The sequence below is a fragment of the Phyllobates terribilis genome, unplaced genomic scaffold (genome assembly GCF_046119375.1).
Source record: "Phyllobates terribilis strain yellow unplaced genomic scaffold, ASM4611937v1 Scaffold_9__5_contigs__length_417890890, whole genome shotgun sequence".
NCBI classification, from domain to species: domain Eukaryota; kingdom Metazoa; phylum Chordata; class Amphibia; order Anura; family Dendrobatidae; genus Phyllobates; species Phyllobates terribilis.
The window spans coordinates 204837362-204858403 of record NW_027362769.1 but is presented as its reverse complement, the minus strand read 5'-3'; the positions used below and the strand labels follow the sequence as shown (position 1 = coordinate 204858403).

Sequence of the window (21042 nt, the reverse complement as noted above, 5' to 3'; positions counted from 1 at the left end):
TTATAAAGAGAGGGGGGGTCACATCCTGCATGGGGCATTATAAAGAGTGGGGGGTGACATCCTGCATGGGGCATTATAAAGAGAGGGGGGGTGACATCCTGCATGGGGCATTATAGAGAGAAGGGGTGACATCCTGCATGGGGCATTATAGAGAGAGGGGGTGACATCCTGCATGGGGATTTATAAAGAGAGGGGGGGTGACATCCTGCATGGGGCATTATAAAGAGAGGGGGGGGTGACATCCTGCATGGGGCATTATAAAGAGAGGGGGGGGGTGACATCCTGCATGGGGCATTATAAAGAGAGGGGGGGTGACATCCTGCATGGGGAATTATAAAGAGAGGGGGTGACATCCTGCATGGGGCATTATAAAGAGAGGGGGGTGACATCCTGCATGGGGCATTATAAAGAGAGGGGGTGACATCCTGAATAGGGCATTATAAAGAGGGGGGGTGACATCCTGCATGGGGCCTTATAAAGAGGGGGGGTGACATCCTGCATGGGGCCTTATAAAGAGGAGGGGTGACAGCCGGCATGGGGCAATATAAGGGGGGGGGGGGACAGCCTGCATGGGGCATTATAAAGGGGGGGGGGGACAGCCTGCAAAGTGCATTATGTGGGGGGTAACAGCCTGCATGGAACATTATATGGGGGCCAGTATCCTGTATGGAGCGTTATATGGGGGCCAGTGTCCTGTATGGAGCGTTATATGGGGGCCAGTGTCCTGTATGGAGCTTTATAAGGGGACCAGTATCCTGTATGGAGCGTTATATGGGGGCCAGTATTCTGTATGGAGCCTTATATGGGGGCCAGTATTCCGTATGGGGCCTTATATGGGGGCCAGTATTCCGTATGGGGCCTTATATGGGGGCCAGTATTCTGTATGGAGCAATATATGGGGCCCATAATACTGTATGGAGGGCTATGTGGTGCCCATTATACTGTACGAGGACTATGTGGGGTCATTATTCTGTTATGAGCAATATATAATGGGGCCCATAATACTGTATGGAGGACTATATTGTCCGGTCTGCACTGTGTGCTGCGAGGATTCGCCGGTTTCTGAGCTATTGTGGAATTTACAATATCTATCGGTCATTTAATGTAAGAAGTGAAATCTTTGCATTGTACTATATATATATATATATATATATATATATATATATATATATAGATATATATAGATTTCTCTGCGGTATCTGTGCATCATGAATCGTGGTATGTGTTAAAGGGGCCCACTGAGACTCTTTCGCCCGGGGCCCAGAAAAACCTGGAGCCGGCCCTGCTTGCGCGCACTGCAGGATTTTAAACCTTTAAGGCGTAATGTATTACCAATGGTTTTCTTGGTGACTGTGGTCCCAGCTGCCTTGAGATAATTAACAAGTTCCCCCGTGTAGTTTTAGGCTGATCTCTCACCTTCCTAATGATCAAGGATACCCCACGAGGTGAGATTTTGCATGGTGCCCCAGATCATTGTCGATTGACAGTCATTTTGTATTTCTTCCATTTTCTTACTATTGCACCAACTGTTGTCTCCTTCTCACCCAGCGTCTTACTTATGGTTTTGTAGCCCATTCCAGCTTTGTGCAGGTCTATGATCTCGTCCCTGACATCCTTAGAAAGCTCTTTGTTCTTGCCCATGTTGAAGATATTAGAGTCTGACTGATTGAGTCTGTGGACAGGAGTCTTTTATACCGGTGACTATGTAAGACAGCTGTCTTTAATGCAGGTAACGAGTTGATTAGGAGCGTCTAACTGGTCTGTAGGAGCCAGAACTAATAATGGTTTGTAGGGGATCAAATACTTATTTCTCACTGCAAAATGCAAAAAAAATTAAGTATCTAATTTATACAATCTGATTTTCTTGATTTTTTTTTGGATATTCGATCTCTCAATTTTAAAATTAACCTATCCTTAAACTTATAGACTGTTCATGTCTTTGTCAGTGGGCAAACTTACAAAAACAGCAAGGGATTGCATTGAAAACAGTAAATCCAAGGTTGAAACCCACAGCATAATTATGGCAGAAGTCTAAGCTGCAGTGGCGGTCAATTAACACTACGGATTTTCTTTGCAAGGCAAATCTCATCCACAATGCTGCTAATAAAGCAAGCGGCATATATGTCTTGTGTGAACATTATCTATGGGTCTGTGCACAGCTCACCCTGGCTAATCTCTTAGTACTGTGCTATGAACAGCTCTGCTGAGTGCTTCTGCCCCATTGCTCCAGTTATCAGTAGAGGGTTCAGCATCTGGACATTCAACGATTAAGCAGTACCAAGCATTGTGGCTGTGAATCCAGCTCTGGACTATGTCAAGTATACTTTATTATGTAGCTGTAACCTGATACCTGAGTGAGCCAAACAGTCCATCTAGTCTAGAGAAAGGTGGATTTGAGCTGGTTTTCACAATGATTAGATGAGGAAAGTTCAAGAGGTGAGGGAAGGGGGGAGAAAGAAGCGGAGAAAGAAGCCGGTTTCTCTAATAAGAGATAATACAAAGTTTATTATATTCCCTTGCCCTATTAATATATGTAAAGGGTTTGGTTTTTTTTCTTTAAAACAGTGCCACACAAATAATTTTTAAACAGTTCACAATAAAAACTTTATTACTCTTAAGAAAACAAGCAAAGCACGAACAAGAACAAAAAGAACATACAAAATAATGTACAAAAATAAATACACTTTATAAAAGAAACCAGTTTGCATGCAGCTGTAAATTAAATATGTATAAATAAATACAATGTACATAAAAATGTTCTGGCACTTGTAAAGAAATAAAAAAGGCCACGGGGAGATTATAGTTGGGGGGGAAATCCTCAGAAAAATAACAAAAAAAATGTAAAAACGTTTATAGAAAAGGAGATTATAGAAACCGGAGGTGTGATCTCGGCTACAGACAGCATTGCAAAACCGGGACGTTCCCGTGTTGTCCAGCGTCGATTTACTATGGAGATTTGTCTCTTACTTCCAGTATAACAGAACTATAGTAAATGGAGTCTGTACTAACTGCGCATTCACCGTAGAGTAACATATTAGTGTCTGCGCTCCTGGAAGTGGTGATCCTTCACATACAAGCAGTACTTAGTCATAGTAGTGGAGTGACAAGACATCACTGTAATTCTAAGAACAGGGAACATCTTACATGGTCCAGAAAATTGCACAAAGTTTCCCTTCCCGGAGCACAGCGATTTCAGGAGAGTATAGTAAAAAACATCAAATAAGTAGCATACATAAAATAATGTGAAATAGGCGGAGAGCACAAACGAGGGACATAAATACATTTCTTGTTTTACTTACATCCAGTTTGATGGACCATGCATGCTCACAACAAAAGCAGAAACGACATGTCTGTTTTAATAAATACATTCACCATCAAATAATATTGTTGGAGAATCTTTACTTAGAAATCTGCTTTATGCCAATCCTATTATTACTCCTGGAAAAGTATGATTAAATTGACAACTGGGTGATGCCATCCCTCTTGTCAATTTGGCGATTCCTACGGGTGAAGGTGTAACCGAAACGCGCGTCGGGGTTGGCGCCATTCCCGGAGGGCTGGTTTTTCATCTTCAGCATGGCTATTCATTGACTCAGTTTCTAACCTTAGATAGTGGGTACTGTTAACCCCATCGAGCACTGTGACTGACATAGTCATATACTGGATGTATATACAGTAAGTGTTATCAGTCTTTGGCTGTTCTTGCCTCCAGTCTGTATCAGATACTACCAACCACTAATTATGGATACTACGTACCTCAGGCGTTACCATTGTCTTACCACTACAGCCTTTCGTAGGCTTTTTACATATCCTTTGGCCGATTCTCTCACCCCATTGTAGTTTTACATTCAATATGTCCTCCACGTGTAATGTATCTTTACAGCTTTGACTATTTATTGGAATGTCCATTATATATTTATGTAATGTTGTATATTCCTCCAGTAAAGCTGCCTATTTCTTTCCTTCTTCTCATTAGTAAGCCTTTATCTTCTTAATGAAACATATTTTTTTACGGTTTTGTATTTTTGCCCCTTTTTTGTAGCTGTGAAGAATTCTCTTTGGGCCTGTGCAATAATTTTCCATAGATTACATCCTGACACTGGCAGTTAGGTTTTTCCTCCCTTCTGCTGCCCCTTGGGTATTATGTTTCCTTGGAGAGTCTGGCCCTACAACAGCGCCCCCTGCTGCGACCCCTTGGGTATAATGTGTCCTTACAGAGCCTGACCCTACAACATCAGCCCCCTGCTGCTGCCCCTTGGGTATAATGTGTCCTTACAGAGCCTGACCCTACAACAGCGCCCCCTGCTGTGACCCCTTTAGTATTATGTGTCCTTACATAGTCTGACCCTACAACACTGCTTAGAGAGTGTCAGTGTGCAAGGACATGTAGTCACATTTCAAGGAGGAATAATGGAGGAACAGAACAATGTAGAGTTCTAAAATAATAAAATGAACCTAAATTAATTAATGGGGCATAAAAGTATTTACTAAAAAAAAACAAAAACGTTAGGAGAGCGGACAGGTTCTCTTTGCATCTCAGTAAGCGAAGGGTTATTATTAGCACATCCATCACAATGACTGGTAGGGGTCCTACCTCTGTGACACCTGCTACTGAGAAAGGGGACACAGTCCTGCATCCACTAGTTTTTTTCCTGTTTACGACCAGGAATGGCCCCAGTACAGAGACCTGTGAAAAGAACAGTGTAATGCTATGCGGCCGCGGATGCCAGCCGATCATTTATCCTAATGATATGCCGCCACTTTTTAAGGTTTACATGGTGCAGGACAGACCTTTTCAGGTTGCAATATGTCTTAGGAAAGCAAGGGTGTTAATGACTGCATAAGCCTTATGTGAATTTGTGGTGCCTTTTAGCCCAGACCAAGGGGCACCTTAATTTAGACACTGCAACTATAGTGAATGGGCTAGTTTAGAAGATGCACTCAATGAGAAGTTTACCTAAGAGTTAGTAACAGACGATCTAACTAAAAGGGTGTGACCAGGTAACAGGCTCCTTTAAAAGGTAGGTCTGTAAGCAGACAGTGCTGCATGGATTAGTGCAGGAGGAGCTGGTTAATATAGATTCAATACAACCTCAAATTTCTCCTTATGTGGGGTTTATAAGTCTAAGGGCGCAGTCAGATGCCCTACAACACAGACAACGATTGCATCGCAATGCTCGGACTCCTGACCACAGCGCGAGAGCTGCATAGAAACATAGGCTGTCACGCTCGGGTCAGGAGAGCCGCCGGCCAGTCCAAGCATAGTCGTCCACGTTATATGGCCGTCTGACTGCGCCCTAAAGGGTGGTCTCAAATCAGTGATGCACAGCCTTCCTCCATTCGCCTGCTGTCAATTATTCATAGACACCGCCCTTCAGACTTAACCATTCAAGAGCCGCAATTTTGAGCAATAATTTACAAGTTGTAATGAATGCACGCGAGACGTCCAAGTGTGACCTACCAAGGTACTCGCAGATTTCTCCAAATAGGCTGATTTTTCTCCTGTGGTATTCTACTGTTAATTGTGCTCCTGAAAAGTGATAATTTATAAAGAGCTTTCGCTAAAAGAGTGCAACAAATATCTTATTACATATAACTTTGCTTTGTAGAACACTACTATAAGCAATATGTAGAATATTCAAAAGCAGGATAGGATCCTTTTTGCCATTTTTATGGTCCATGCATTGTACAGGTTGGCCAAGAACACATTTTTTTTTTTCTATTGGGATCCAACTTGAGTCATTAGAACATTCATCATTTTCTAACTTCACAGTCAAATAAGTAAAGCACCTACCAATAGTCGTACAAGTGTAAATGAGCACATCTTGGAGAGGTTGCGTTGCCTATCATGCTAAATAAAAGCAAAAAAAAAAACAAACTCTGGAGTAATTTAATCAGCATTAACGTGCAAGATGGGATGGAGCGTGCGGTGATGATCCAAGTCCACCGACAGCGAAACCCAACGGGACATAAGAATGGCCGCTTCCTGCTCCTTCACCCCAGAGAATGCTGCCTTCGTAAATTGTCACAACACTTGGCTTCTTTTTTGGGATTTTTTTTGCAGATGCTCCTGAAAATAAAACCAGACAAAAAAAGAAGGTTAAATATTCCACAATACTAGTAATATTACTCTTGGTTCTGTTACTTTGCAGCCATTAGATACACATTTTGGGGACTTTAAAATGGACTGTGGGCTGTAAACGATGGGGCTTAAAAGGTTTATCCCCTTTCATCTATTTTTAAGCGCATAGGAAATAAACTAAGCTTTACTTACTCTCACAGGTTCAGTGCTGCCCATCTTTGTTGATCGGCTGCAGCGGTCACATTACGCCTACAGCGCTTGCAGCCAATCTCCGGGTTTGACCGATGTAGACTGAATAAGCAGTTGAGCTCAGTGAGGCTTTACTTACCTTGGGAGTGTAAGTGAAGCTCACTTTGTTTAACTGTCTAGTGTCCAAAGAGTGAATCCTTTGTAAGAATCTAGTTATGAGAATCTGGTCCTCAAGACTCAGATCTCAGAGACGAGGCTGTAGGAGTTGGGTGACCCAAAGATGTCTAAGCAAACACACATTTGGAAATGGCAAACTCCTGAGATTTCAACTCATAGATCAAATTCTCATGGAAAGTAGTACCCATCTCGTATAAAGAAAAGGTATATTTGATCCATGCTCATAGTCAATCATACAGTAATTCCCAGTCATTCCCCAATCACTAAACTACAGCAGGTAATCCAGAAGGTCCACATGATGAGAACGGAGACCCTCGTCGCCCAAACCTATGATCGTACATATTAAATAGGGATTCTCTGGCAAGGTTGCGTCCATATCAAAACTACCCGAGTGTATGTCACGGTTAATATAAAATGTATGTAAATCACTGCCAGTCCAGAGTGAAGCCGTCCTCTCGCTCTCCTCATTTTCCATTCAGCTTGTTACTTTATGACTTTATGTTTTACTTAAATTGAGGATATAAGCAAGAATGTTACATTTTGCGGATGAAACCACAGCAAAGATGTTAGATATTTTTTTCCCCTGTATTTTTACTTTCTTTATTTGTGTGCACTATTACTATAACTATACAAAGACAATGATTAAAATGTGCACACTATTATCTTACATACAACTTTTTGAAAAATAATAAAAAAAAAAGATTAGGGTCCCTTATCCCCAGAAGTCCCATTCAATATCAGACAGTGCTCACCTTGTGCCTGGCCTGTGTCTGTTATTGAATGAGGCTTTACTGCAATACCTGATACAACCTAAGCACAAGAGCGGTGCTGTTAATTAAAAAAGAAGAAAAACTTGGGAAACATTAACTCCAACAAATTTCAGACGATTAGACTTTTGATGTACGTGGCCACTACCCGAGGAGGCACAATAGAAGCACTGAAGTGTTTTTAGTTGTGGACACAGCGGTTTACACGTCTGTATGTAATCTGCATGTAGGGACGGCTCTGGGGCAGAAAGTGAGTAACAATCAGCTCCTCACGCCAACGCACCCAGACCCATCTCCCGTAATTTCAGAACAGGACCTCGCTGAGGATTGCTTACCCTTGCCTGGAAAGTAGTTTATTGATTGGTGCATTTTGTCCTTGGCTTGGCTGCAGGATTCTGTTAGAAACAAAATATGAAGCGGTGAAGCTTCTACACTTTAGAAGGTATACTTGAGGATTTTTCATGGGAAATTTTAATGAATACTGACTAGCTCCTCCAATCACCACTGCTGCACTGATTCTGGAACAGTTTTTGTTTTTCTTCTGTGCCCCTCGGTTATGCCCCAAAAGAATAAAAGTGCAAATTTTCGCTTCAACTAACTGGGGGTATGCCACAGGACTTTTGTGGGTGTGGCTGTGTTTTAATTGGCCAGTGTCATAGAGGAGAAAAAGAAACCGCCCACAGAGAAATTCTATGGTACACACCCATTAGTTAAAGGGAAAATTTGCACCATTTTTTCCTGAGAGCATAACTTTAGAATGGAGGTGCAGACAAAAAAGAAAACCTCTTCCATGCATAATGTCACTGATCACGTGAGGTTACCGCTGTACAAGCAGCCTATTAATTGAAACATCAGGTCATGCAATATTTACTACACATAAATCAATTTCCCCCAACCTGTAATATCACAGAAGGAGAGATAAAGATATTTGGGCAGAGAGGCAAGACAGTCTGTATACCGTGATTTAAGGCCCCGTCACACTTAGCGACGCTGCAACGATCCCGACAACAATAAGACCTGTCAGGGATCGTTGCTGCGTTGCTATGTGGTCGCTGGTGAGCTGTCAAACAGGCAGGCTCACCAACGATCAGGGAAGCAGCGACATCGTGGAAAGAATCTTTCCACGATGTTCTGCTCCTGGTTACCAGTCTGCTGAAGCAGGAGCAGGCTGGTAACCATGATAAACAGTGGGTTACTAGGGGCACACGCGCACCTAGTAACCGGCTGTTTATCATGGTTACCACTCTGCTACGGTGAGCGGGAGGTTAGGTTACTAAGTGCGCGTGCGCCCCTAGTAACCCGCTGTTTATCATGGTTACCAGCCTGATCGCTGCTCCCACTGGTCACACACAGCGATGTGTGCTGACCAGCGGGAGGGCAACGACCAAAAAAAGGTCCAGGACATTTTGCAGCGATCAGCGACCTCACAGCAGGGGCCTGATCGCTGCAAAGTGTCACACATAGCGACATCGCTGGTGAGGTCGCTGTTGCATCACCAAAACCGTGACACAGCAGCGATCTCGCTATGTGAGACGGGGGCTTAAGAGGAGGTGTACAAATGTAGAAACCCCATGTATGTAGTTCTCATTCACCTGGAATCCAGGGCCTTGGGTTTTGGGATAGGTTTCCTATTTGACATTCCAATTTCTACTGCCCTAAAAGAAATACAGACAGATGGAGGATAAGCAAATGGGTTTGAATTAGAATAAATGTATACATTATATAAAAAAACAGGAAAATAGGAGTATTAATTATCTAAACGCAGACTGATCGCCAATACTGGTCCTCTGCATTAAATGTCTTGCATGGATTACTCATCTATAGGAGTTTAAGATTTTGGCTACCAAATCCCATTTTTTCTTAGTCATAAGACAGGAATGACACCATCATGTCTTATCTGCTGATCACAGCCGGCTAGTCCCAGGAAGGTGAGGGACACATTGCACCTGTGCCTAAAGAAAGGACCATCCAACTCAGCAGATTACATTGGCATCAAGTGACAGGATAGCCCTGACCCCACAGGTGGCTACATCAAATCAATTTCCGTCTGAGGGGGATTGGTCTAGCAGGCGAGTAACTCACTGATCCACATACAAGACTTCATGAAGTTGCAGAAAGTGCCAAAAATATTCCTGTCACATGACCAGAGAAACAGAGCGGACTTTATGATCAAAAGTTGAAGCAGACATTTATAGTCATGTTCAAACAAATTCCCATGAAATGTCACCTGCTTAACCCAGCAAGAAGTATGACGTCAGCTCAAAAACAATAGAAGTAGACAAATTCCCAGTGTCGGATGGCATACACCCCTGAGTACTGCAGGAATTAAGTACTATGATAGACAGGCCATTACTACGAATATTCATGTACGCCATAATTACAGTCTGTACCACAGGACTGGCGCATATCAAATGTGGTGCCAATATATCAAAAAGGGACAAAATCTGAGCCTGGAAATGATAGGTCAGTAAGCGGTTAATAGAAGCTCAAAAAGACTACACTTATACACGGCAAGTTATTTTGACCTTAGTGCATATGTTTATTCTTTTTAGCATTTTTTAAGTGCTAAAAAACGTCATGTGCACCTCCCCTTAGATGGCTTGGTTTGTAATAGAATTAGTGTTATGTGTATAGGAATTACCTGGTAAGCTTTTTCCTATCCAGAGACTTCTGAGTTGCCGAGGATAAGGCCACCCTATCCCGAGGGCTCTTTATTTTTTCCTATTGTCGGAAAACAAAACACATTTAATCAATAAATCAGCAGTGATTTATATAACACACAGAGATGTCTGCATATACTGTATGATCAGTAACTATTGTGGTAGTCAGTCGGACAGCTTAGTTGTGGAGAATTCATCATATGGAAAACTGAGCGCTTGAGGTTGATTGACTAACAGCCAACATGGCCCAAACTGTGCCCATCAGCGTCAGCGTGTCAGACGATCATTCGTTCAATGGTTGCCTAACTATTAAACTACTTTTAACTAATGTCCGTGATCCCCTTTAAAATAGACTATATCTCCATGCTATTGTTTGGTGAATTACATGGGATGTCCCATGAATACAAGGTATCAACTGTCTATAGGAATGGCAATAACTTACTGATTGGTGGGTGGTCAAGCGCTGTGATCCGCACCGATCGTCAGAACGGGGAACTTTTATCCCCAATGGGGCACTTTATGCCCATTGTAAAATGGAGATACGGGTCGGATGCCCAATCGCCGCACCATTCACTCTCTACGATATATGAAGAACTTGGCACTCAAGTATAGTGCAAAGAAGTAATTTAGCTGCAATTAAAATTACTTCTTTGCATTATACTCAAGTGCCAAGTTCTTCATATATTGGATTAAGGATTGGGTGCCTACTTGTGCACCTTCAATCAGGAGTGCCTTGTTCGACTATACATTCATTCTCTATGGGCTTCCACGAAATAAAGCCAAGCACAGCACTCGTCAGCCCCCAGGGGAATGAACAGAGCGGCGGTCAAGCATACAACTGGCCCCCATTCTAACAGGAATAAAAGGCCCTCGTTCTGCCGATCAGTGCAGGTCCCCACCGATCAATACCGCATCGTCCCAGCAGTCGGGCCCCACCGATCAATACCGCATCGTCTCAGCAGTCGGGCCCCACTGATCAATACCACATTGTCTCAGCAGTCGGGCCCCACTGATCAATACCGCATCGCCCCAGCGGTCGGACCCACACTGAACAATACCGCATTGCCCCAGCAGTCGGACCCACACCAATCAATACTGCATTGTCACAGCGCCCAGCAGTCGGATCCCATCGATCAATACCGCATCGCCCCAGTGGTCGGACCCACACCGATCAATACCACATTGTCCCAGCGCCCAGATCCCATCAATCAATATCGCATCATCCCAGCAGTCGGACCCCACCGATCAATACCACATCGCCCCAGCGGTGGGACCCAATTGATCAATACCGCATTGTCCCAGCACTCGGACCCACACCGATCAATATCACATCTTCCCACCTAGGACAACATCTGCAAGGAGTTTGTATGTTCTCCCCGTGTTTGTGTGGGTTTCCTCCAGGTTCTCTTGTTTCCTCCCACACTCCAAAGACATACTGATAGGGAATGTAGATTGTGAGCCCCAATGGGGACAGTGATGATAATGTCTGTAAATTATCTGAATTGTAAAGTCCTGCAGAATATGTTGGTGCTATATAAATAAAAAGATTATTATTATTATTATCATTATTATTATTAATGGAGAGGTGGTCGCTCATGTGCCGTCACCTTTGCTGTTCATTCTCCCTCTGGAGGCACTAGCCGCTCACTTACCAAGCATTTAGGGCATTAATCCTGTCTTTTTATAGTGACTAGATACTGAAATAAACAATGCTAATTGTTTAATATCATTGGATGATTTAGTAATTACCATCTGTCTGAGCATCTTCTCTCGTCTTAGTTCCCAGTCATGAGCCAGAATAGTCATCCGTTCTGCGGCATCCATTGCAAAGAAGATATCATGGATTTCATACAGGGCCGCCCGAAGCTTGAAGCAATGCAAAAGTTCTACATTAGTTGGCACATGCATCATGACGACCAAAGATCTGCAAATGACGGACAGCATTTGGGTCAGACAGCTGCTTGGCTAATGGATCTGACAGGCGGCCTTCACCATATGGTGCCACAGAGTTTACTAGCTGGTTCAGCCTCATGTATCTATTCTTGTATGTCCTTAGTGACTCTGCACCCTCCAAGGATCTGCTAAACTGAGGCCACAAAGCAGATCAACATTGGGCAAGTCTTTGTAAGCACTGTATATAGCATGTGACAATGGTGACAATGTCTGCTTCGTAGGTGCAAGTGTGTGGTGACGAGGTGCACAATTGTTTGAACAGGGCTAGATTACTACTCACTACTATGAGACAATGGACTGAGGGGATTACTTTATAATGAGAGCTTAGATTCGGTGTGGATCTGAACTTTGGGACCTCCACCACAGTCAAGAACTGAGGCTCTTAGTTGCAGAACAGAATGAGCATGCTCCAACTTACATCTAAAACTTGACAGGGATGTCAGAAGTACCCAGATGTGATCTGGGTATGTGCCTTATAACAAACCAGCCAAATATATAATGTACACCTTTTCTGATGCCCCAAATCAGGTCTACAGAGTTTGATAACCCCTTAAATATCTGTGTAATAACAATAGGGGAGAAAAAACAGAAATTTAGAAAACCACAGATGTATTTGAATGGAATAAACTTGGATCAAAGCATTGCCCGTCACTTACCTGAGCAACGACTCGTTCCTGCAGAGACACGTCCTGTGCCGACACAAGTCCTCTGCTCGGCTGAACTTCCGTGTGAAATGTTTTAATAAATTCAGCAGTATCCTAATACCCAAAAAAGCCAACAAAAAAAGTGATATAGTTAAAAAGAATAAGCTTAATGCAAAAATCAACCAATTTGGTATAAAACCCACATGCAGAGCGGTGGAAAAAGTGACACCTACCTTCACGGTTTGCTTCAGATTCTTCAGCTTCTCTGTCTGCATTATTCTCCGGGTCAGGAAACCTTTGGCCAGCGCAGTCACTTTACTAAACTTTCTTTGCATTTGGGGACTGTAAACCTTGAATGAGAAGCGACAAATATAAATATTCCGTTCTACATTTGCACTGGTGACAGCAGTAGAAATCATAGAGTCCAGAAGCAGACAGGGGAAAGAGATGAGAAATAAAACTGGAAAGGGACATTATAACCTCAAAAGAGATGTGAAAAGCGTTCAATAGTATAGATTATTTGTAGCAAGGGTAGGTAAAGGAGTTTTCTGAGCTCATAAATACTCAAAAGTACCTGTGTATGTGTGAATGATTACTAGATGAGGACACTGCAGCTCAGATGTAATTTTTAATACTCGTTATCTTGACCTTTGTTTTTATGCCACTAGGAATTACTAAGGTGAAGGACTACAGTTACCATAATACTTCCCTTTTCACTGACTTTACCTGTATTTATAGCTTTCTGCATACCCCTCTTTTACAAATTGTAAAGTAGTGCTGAAATTACTCTATCTGCTGCTCACTGATTACACATAATCTACTGCTCAGCATGAGAAACACAATCCCCTCCCAAAGACAAGGAGACAAAGTGGAAAGTCAGGGTGACAAGTGACATCCTGTACTACAGGGAGGGGGACAGAGGAGATACCCACTTTACTATCTACAAGTTTGAAGTTCAGTATACTAAATACTAGGAAAATGGTGATGAGACTGCAAATCTTACAGCTACAGACAGAACATAAGTAATTAATCTTTACCATTTGCACATCATTTTGAAAGAACGGAGAACCCTTTAAAAGTTCAGTGTCAACAACAATTATAGTGCTCCCTGTGTAAGTAGTTATAATGACACAGGAGAAAGTTTACACAACAGATTCCATTACACAAGTCACCTGAGACCATCTGGTTTTCGGCCTGTTAAGGGGCCTTGAGGCTGATATTTTTGGTGCTCTCATCTCTGCTGATCCCCAAAGACTGAACGATGACTCCACTGTGGATCCATAACTATGCTGCGAAGGAGCAACGAGTGATCCGACTGTAAAAATAGAGAACAAAAGTGACCACGGGGACCAGCGAAACTCATCAACAAAGTCGTGCCAATTATTATGCAAGAGGCAAGCAAACGAACAGTCATCAGCTTCCTATTTTAGGTTATTGTCTCCTTGCATTTTTAACCTTCATTAAATTTAAATCACATCTTCAAAGATTTCTTCACTGCAAGACCTGCACCATGAATAATGCAGGCTGCACAATACACAGCGACCCACATCGGATGTCCAACTATGCCCCAAATCAAGCCCTACCTGTGCTGACTGAGTGGCACTTGTCCAAATGACTCTCAGGCGGACTGCTGTCACCTCTACTGACCCAGTCAGGCCTCATCCTGCCGCTATCCAAACCCTCTTGTACCGAAGGCAGGTCGACATCTTTGAACCTTAGTCTTCTCCCTTCTTCTTCAAACTCCTGAAAGATACATAGAAAAAGAAAATAAACTGATAAGACAGGTAGTGATAACAGTTGTGACCCATTTGTTCTTTCATAGATGATCCAGATCGGATATTATTCTGCACTCATGGGCTTAGACAGAAAACTAGAGGTGGACCAAATATGCCATATGCTATGCCTACCCATCTGCAGTCATTACTTAAAAAATGACTAAAATTGCAAAGTGCTTGTAAAAAAAAAAAAAGCAACTTTACAATTTACCCCTTATCGTAGTTTGGAAAACATAGTACTGATATAACTCGAAAATTCCTCATGCCACAAAAACCTTTAGGCTCCTAAGTGAGGGACTCTGCACTTGTAGGCAATGTATCCTAAAATAAAAACAATATGGTGACACGTTAAGTGGAAATGCAATTTAGATGCAGTTTCTTGAAAAGTTCTGTCCATTGTCAACCTGTAAATGATCATCCCTAAGGAATACCATGTACATGTGCCAGGTCTGAGGAGTGCGCTAATCTGCTTTCCTCCTTAGGATATTGGATTACCTTATGAAGCCGATCTTGTTCCCTCTCTTGTTCAGCAATCAGAAGCGACAGCTGATAAGCGTGCTGCTCCTCCAGCTTCTTCCTCATCTCTTCAAAAGCCAGCACCTTCTTCTTCAGGTTGTCCTCTAAACATAAGAGACAGAGTCTTTGTACAATTTATAGTCAAACTTAAAGGACTTATTAAATGAGTAACATTGCAAAGTGCTTGAAAAGCGGGAAACTTTGCACTTTACTTTTAATTAGAAAGAGTGCACTGCTTGTGGTCTAGTTTACCAGCCACTTCCGCAGTCTATCAGGGGAGGCTGGCCTCCTAGATAAGGAGCTTGTGCTTACAAGTGCCTTTCTATAGAGCTTGCATGTGCTGTTCTGAAACTGGCTGGATTCTCTGATGCTGTAGAGGCAAAGCTGCCACTACTTAAATAGTTAAGACCAACGGCACGACCATGCCACTGGTCCAAATGGTCAACCTTCAGTAGATCACCGCCAGCTGGCATAAAGAGGCAGAGGAGTGGTGTGCTCCTGAAGATAGAAGACGAGAAAGCTCCTTTAAAAAAGACCATGATCTGTACTTTTTGATACAACGTGAACACAGTGGTAAATCCTGGTGATGAAGTATGAAAGGTCTGTGATTTGTGGTCACTAAAGAGGACCTGTCATCATAGATAATTACATCCTATGTGGCATGATGGACTGAGCGAGCTGGTGGAGCAGGAACAGTATGAATTCGGTACAGCAAGTATTTAAGGGGGTTTTTCTGCGATGGAGATTGATCACCTATTCATGGTATAGGTGATAGAGGTCTGATCGCTGGTGACTCTACTGCTGAGTGTTCGACTGATTACTAGAATGGAAGGTCCTGTGTCCATCACTTCATTTTACCTGCCTGACATGTGTCATAACAGAGAAGGGGGCTGGCTAAGCTTATGAAATAAGTCAGCCAGCCCCTTTCTGAAACAGCACTGAAGTGCTTTTCTGTGTCGGATACAGAAATGGAGCTGTCGGAACTTCGGTCATCTCCACATCCAAATATATCACTTTCATCTAAGTGGTCTTATCAGTCGTTAAAAATTCAGCTATAAGGAATCCATAAATAGAGAGGCAATGTTCCTACCTAATGTACTATTCAGTAACATCTCGCTCTTGGGTGCGTTGAGGGACCAGCTGCGACCTCTTCTCTCATGGAGCCACCTCAGCTCTTCCTCGCTTGGCACTGGGGAGTGTTCGCTCTGCATACTTTCTAGATTCAGATCAAGTCGGCGCTTCACCTGAACGTCAAGGTTGTGCTCGATGAGCTGTGCCCTCCCGGAGGACACGTTAGGAGTGTCTGATGCTTGATTTGTGCTGTGGCTCTGCATTAAAATAGGAGATGGGGTCTCTACATCGTAAGACTTATTAAGTTCAGCAGGCGAGTTGAGCTTTACCACCTCTAAAGGCCCATATGGCTTGTGTCCATTGTCTGATGTTATGGCTGGAAGGTCGGGCTGCTGGCCTAAGGCATTGTCTTCCAAGGTGTTTGTGGAGCCAGGACTTGTGCATTGGACGCCTTTGCGCGTTGGACTATAGGGGGCATCAGTGACGGCTCGTAACTTATTAACCCTATTGTCAGGGTCCATCTTTGAACTGATAAGATTACTTTTCGAGTGTCTGCTCATACCGGAGACCAAGTCAATATTTTCACTGAAGGAATGTCTTTTCACGGAAGAAACCATTACTTTCTCTTTTGGCACAAACTCAGAAAATATGTTTTTTTCATTTGTTTCCAGATCTGTCAGCTCCACCATTTTCCCCTTTTCTTTGGGGCTTAGATCATAGGCATTAATTGGATGGTTTATTACAATGTTTCCTGCCGATAAGGGCCTGGGCCTCCGTCTGTGCATTTTGGGGCTTAAACTTGGCTCAGGACTTGGAAGTTTGGCATAAGAACCAGTAAGGCTTCTAATCATGTTACTTTCATACTCTAACATATATCCATCTCGAAGTTCTTCATCTGACTCAATGTCGGCACCAGAAGACATTTCTGATCTGGAAGCGATGTCCACTTTAGAGAAAGTTGGCAGAGAACCTGAGTTGGGACTTTGGGATGAAGCAGCTTGTAACAAGGTATTGGACTTATTAAGTGTTGGCTTGTCAACCAGTAGTGGGCTGGAACTTCTGCTCCTGTGGGCAAGTCTTGCCTTTTCTTTTACAGAGTCACTAATTTTAATGGTATCGTTTTCCTTGTCCGAGTGACTTTCTGTAGAGCTCGCCTTCGAGGCGGCTTTCATGCTTCTTCTGCTTTGCTCAATATACTCACGAGACTTCTTCAGGAGGTTTTGTAAGCTCATTACATATGGATCCGGAGCCTCCTTGGTAGTAGTTGGTAAATCGCACGGTGAGGTTTCTGGAACGGAGCTGTAGGCGCTCTCCGTGGATATAACCATTGCATTGTTCTGTGTGACACAGTCTTTACATTCTTTAGTTGGGATATTCTCTGTGGGTTTTAGCTCCTTTTTGGAAATCGGGTCTTTCGGCGATTTCTCAAACTTCATTGGCCCATTTTGGGACGGGAACACTGGAAAGTTAGGAGTATTAGGAAGAATTGCAAAGCCATTCATGTTTTTCAGGTGGGAGCTTTGATCTATGGTTTCATTCTCTGCATTGGGAGCAAAACTTGAAACTGTCCTGACCTGTACTCAACAAGAAGATTAAAAAAAAAATAATAATAATTAAATTTGTGGCTTAGAATGCAAATATACAACCATCAATTCATAAAGTATACATTACATTGACATTAAACACAGGAAACTTTAAAATGTATCCATAGGTCCTTTGCTTTTTGGTCTCCGTTGGGCATTCATATACAGTTTATAGCTTTTTTTTTTTTACTTTACAAGTCAACTACAATATAAATAAAAGAAAAAAAAAAAGAAACAAGGCGTGATCAAAAAGTCACATTCATTAAAAAATGGTACCTAATAACAAGCCGAGTCTTTAAAGTGTTTGATGTGAAAAAGTAGTAAAATACAGAAAGACTAAGAACTGTATCACCAGAATAGTGACCTAGAAAATAAAAAGGTAACTGCACGAGAGAGGCACAACATTTAAGTAAAAAAAAAAAAACAATAGTGGAATTGCTGCTATTTTTCCATCCACACCACCCAAAAGAAATTCATAAAAGTTAATCAATAGGTTATAGGTTCCCCAAAGTTGTAGTATTTAAAATCACAACTCATACAACAAGAAAAAATAAAAAATACTGAAACACCTTTAACCACCCCCCCACCACCACCACCTCCGAACAATTAGTAGGACTGGAAGCTCCAGAGTCATATGAATGATAAGAGCAGTATCCGGTATATGGCTCCCCTGTGAACCTGATCGGTGAGTTCCCAGTGATCAGACCCCTCGGCTATCTAACACATATCAGCTTTCCACTAAGATATTGACTGAGATAGTTAGATCAGATGGCACTGGATGAGCTGAGGTGGGATCAGATCAAAACAGGTGGGATGAGGTCTGATTAGATCAAATGATGTTGGATCAGATGAAATGAGATGAGATGAGGTTGGATCAGATCAGAGAGGAGATCAGATCAGATGAAGTGGGATCCGATCAGATCAGATGAAGTGGGATCAGATGAGAGGAGATCAGATCAGATGAAGTGGGATCACATCAGATGAAGTGGGATTAGATCAGATCAAATAAGGTTGGATCAGATGAGAGCTGATCAGATCAGATAATGTGGGATCAGTCCCCATTTTTCTAAGCATTACATTACAGCAATATATATAAAAAAAACATTTATAATTTAGTGCAATTGTTCAGCAAACACCATCAATTATCACAAAGAAAAAAGCACAACTAAGAAATAATACCTACTGTTTCCCAGGCCATGCAGACCCCAGGTTGTTGTTCTCCTCTGGTGTGAGGCAGAAAAGGCTGGTTATTAAGCCCAGTATGAATAGTAGCTTGGCTGCAGGGGGGCACACAGAGATGAGTGTTTGTTTCTTTGTGCCCTGTCTATGGACTGTGCATTCCCAAGCCATGTGATGGTATCCAGGTGACACGTAGTAAACAGGAGGCGAGCACTGGAGTCCACAATGTGATTGTAAGGTCAATCAATGTCGAGGTATACGGCGGCGAGATCATGTCCGATAAGCTGCTCACTTACCGGCGGTGGAGCGGAGCTGGAGGTTACTGCAGCCTTGCCAAGTTTGTCATTGGAACAAAACATTAGTAAATCCTGAGCAGACATTGATCACTCAATCTAGTATTTTTATGACCTCTTCCTCAGTCATTAGTAATGTTTTCCAGCAGGTTTTCCCGCTGCCATCTCTTCACTCTAGGGACTGACTCATTTCAGTCTCATCAGTAACTTAGTAAAGCAGAGAAATCTGCTCTGTCATTTTATTTTTCCATTCTACAAAGATATTTTTTTACCTTCAAGTTTCCCAATATATTAGATACAGTGTATTGGGTACATTAAATGGTGCAATAACAAGTGTTAAAAGGTGGGGATGATAAAAACTCAAAAGTCAATTCCAACAATGACCAGGATGCTAATGGGTTAAAGTAGAAATGGAATTAGGGGTTCCCCATGATAAAACATAAGTAGGTCTTCTGCCAACCAGAATATGGGTTTGGCCTGTCAGGGGTCGTGATCGTGTGGTCAAATTCTCCTACCTGCAGTTTGTGGTTTTCAGTTAAAAAATACTTAACCCAAGCCAGATGGAGGACAAAAGAGCGATCTACTGATCTCCATCTGCAAAATGGGTCCAAAGGATTCATTTAATGTGTGTACTGAGAACTTTCCTGGCGCATGCAGGAAACAAAGCGTGAAAAGAGCCATTCTTATGAGAAGGCATCGTGCATGGGCACAAAGTAATAATGGAGACTTTACAGCTAGGCTGCAAAGATGTGTAGAAGCCACCAGGGCTGTGGAGTCGGAGGAGTGGAGTCAGAGTTGGTATAAAATGGACCGACTCCAAGTCCTAAAATATATAAGTTTCGTACAGTAGTTCAATGCAGTTTGTGGGGAAAAAATTTTCATAAGAATTTGGGAAAGTTATGAAATGTCCTATAAATGTCTCTCCTATAACTGATCTAAGGGTCTAGACTTTTAGCTGAGATGAATCTGTGCTACAGTAAGTTTATCACTAAACAAGAGCCATGTATGAGGGAGTCGGAGTCGTGGAGTCGGAGTCATGGAAATTGAGGAGCCGGAGGTTTGGCTTACCGACTCTACAGCCCTTGAAGCCACAGACCCAGCCAGAAAGGTGAGTGGGCAAAAAGATTACAGGTGCAGCAATATTTGCATTAATGAATAACCCTTTACCCTTCTCTTCAACCCTGACCTGTGCAAAAATAATATAACAGAGGTTTTGTGCTTTACATTTACTGATGACTATAATTTATAACTTATCGTTACCCATGATAAACCACAAAACAACACTCATTGCCCGACGGATCTTCAGGCTAATGATGTATATTTGTATCTATTCCCCAGTCAGCACTATGCAAAAAAACAAAAAAAAAAAATAATTATAATATAATATAATATAATATATACACACACATATATACATACACACACACAGCACAGACCAAAAGTTTGGACACACCTTCTCATTTAAAGATTTTTCTGTATTTTCATGACTATGAAAATTATACATTCACACTGAAGGCATCAGAACTATGAATTAACACATGTGGAATTATATACTTAACAAAAAAGTGTGAAACAACTGAAAATATGTCTTATATTCTAGGTTCTTCAAAGTAGCCACCTTTTGCTTTGATGACTGCTTTGCACACTCTTGGCATTCTCTTGATGAGCTTCAAGAGGTAGTCACCGGAAATGGTTTTCACTTCACAGGTGTGCCCTGTCAGGTTTAATAAGTGAGATTTCTTGCCTTATAAATGGGGTTGGGACCATCAGTTGTGTTGTGCAGAAGTCAGGTGGATACACAGCTGATAGTCCTACTGAATAGACTGTTAGAATTTGTATTATGGCAAGAAAAAAGCAGCTAAGTAAAGAAAAACGAGTGGCCATCATTACTTTAAGAAATGAACGTCCGTCAAAAATTGGGCAAACTTTGAAAGTGTCCTCAAGTGCAGTTGCAAAAACCATCAAGCGCTACAAAGAAACTGGCTCACATGAGGACCGCCCCAGGAAAGGAAGACCAAGAGTCACCTCTGCTTCTGAAAATAAGTTTATCCAAGTCACCAGCCTCAGAAATCGCAGGTTAACAGCAGCTCAGATTAGAGACCAGGTCAATGCCACACAGAGTTCTAGCAGCAGACACATCTCTATAACAACTG

The 21042-nt window shown here is 42.3% G+C and overlaps 1 protein-coding gene across 2 annotated transcripts in view; it reads right to left on the bottom strand.

Moving 5' to 3' along the window:
* Positions 1-2579: 2579 nt before the first annotated feature.
* Positions 2580-21042, bottom strand: part of CCP110 (centriolar coiled-coil protein 110) — a 33575-nt gene continuing 15112 nt past the window's right edge. The window contains exons 1-12 of one of the 2 annotated variants that reach the window (XM_073647604.1): positions 18601-18750; positions 15854-17408; positions 14743-14867; positions 14056-14215; positions 13645-13787; positions 12706-12822; positions 12485-12586; positions 11625-11741; positions 9857-9936; positions 8808-8870; positions 7551-7610; positions 2580-6070 (exon numbers count right to left, since the gene is read on the bottom strand). In XM_073647604.1, the coding sequence (XP_073503705.1) occupies positions 5995-6070; positions 7551-7610; positions 8808-8870; positions 9857-9936; positions 11625-11741; positions 12485-12586; positions 12706-12822; positions 13645-13787; positions 14056-14215; positions 14743-14867; positions 15854-17408; positions 18601-18615 (2613 nt within the window). In that variant the 5' untranslated portion in view covers positions 18616-18750 and the 3' untranslated portion in view covers positions 2580-5994. Of the gene's footprint in view, positions 6071-7550; positions 7611-8807; positions 8871-9856; positions 9937-11624; positions 11742-12484; positions 12587-12705; positions 12823-13644; positions 13788-14055; positions 14216-14742; positions 14868-15853; positions 17409-18600; positions 18751-21042 lie in introns of those variants that run through there. The other variant, XM_073647603.1, reaches the window with a different exon arrangement.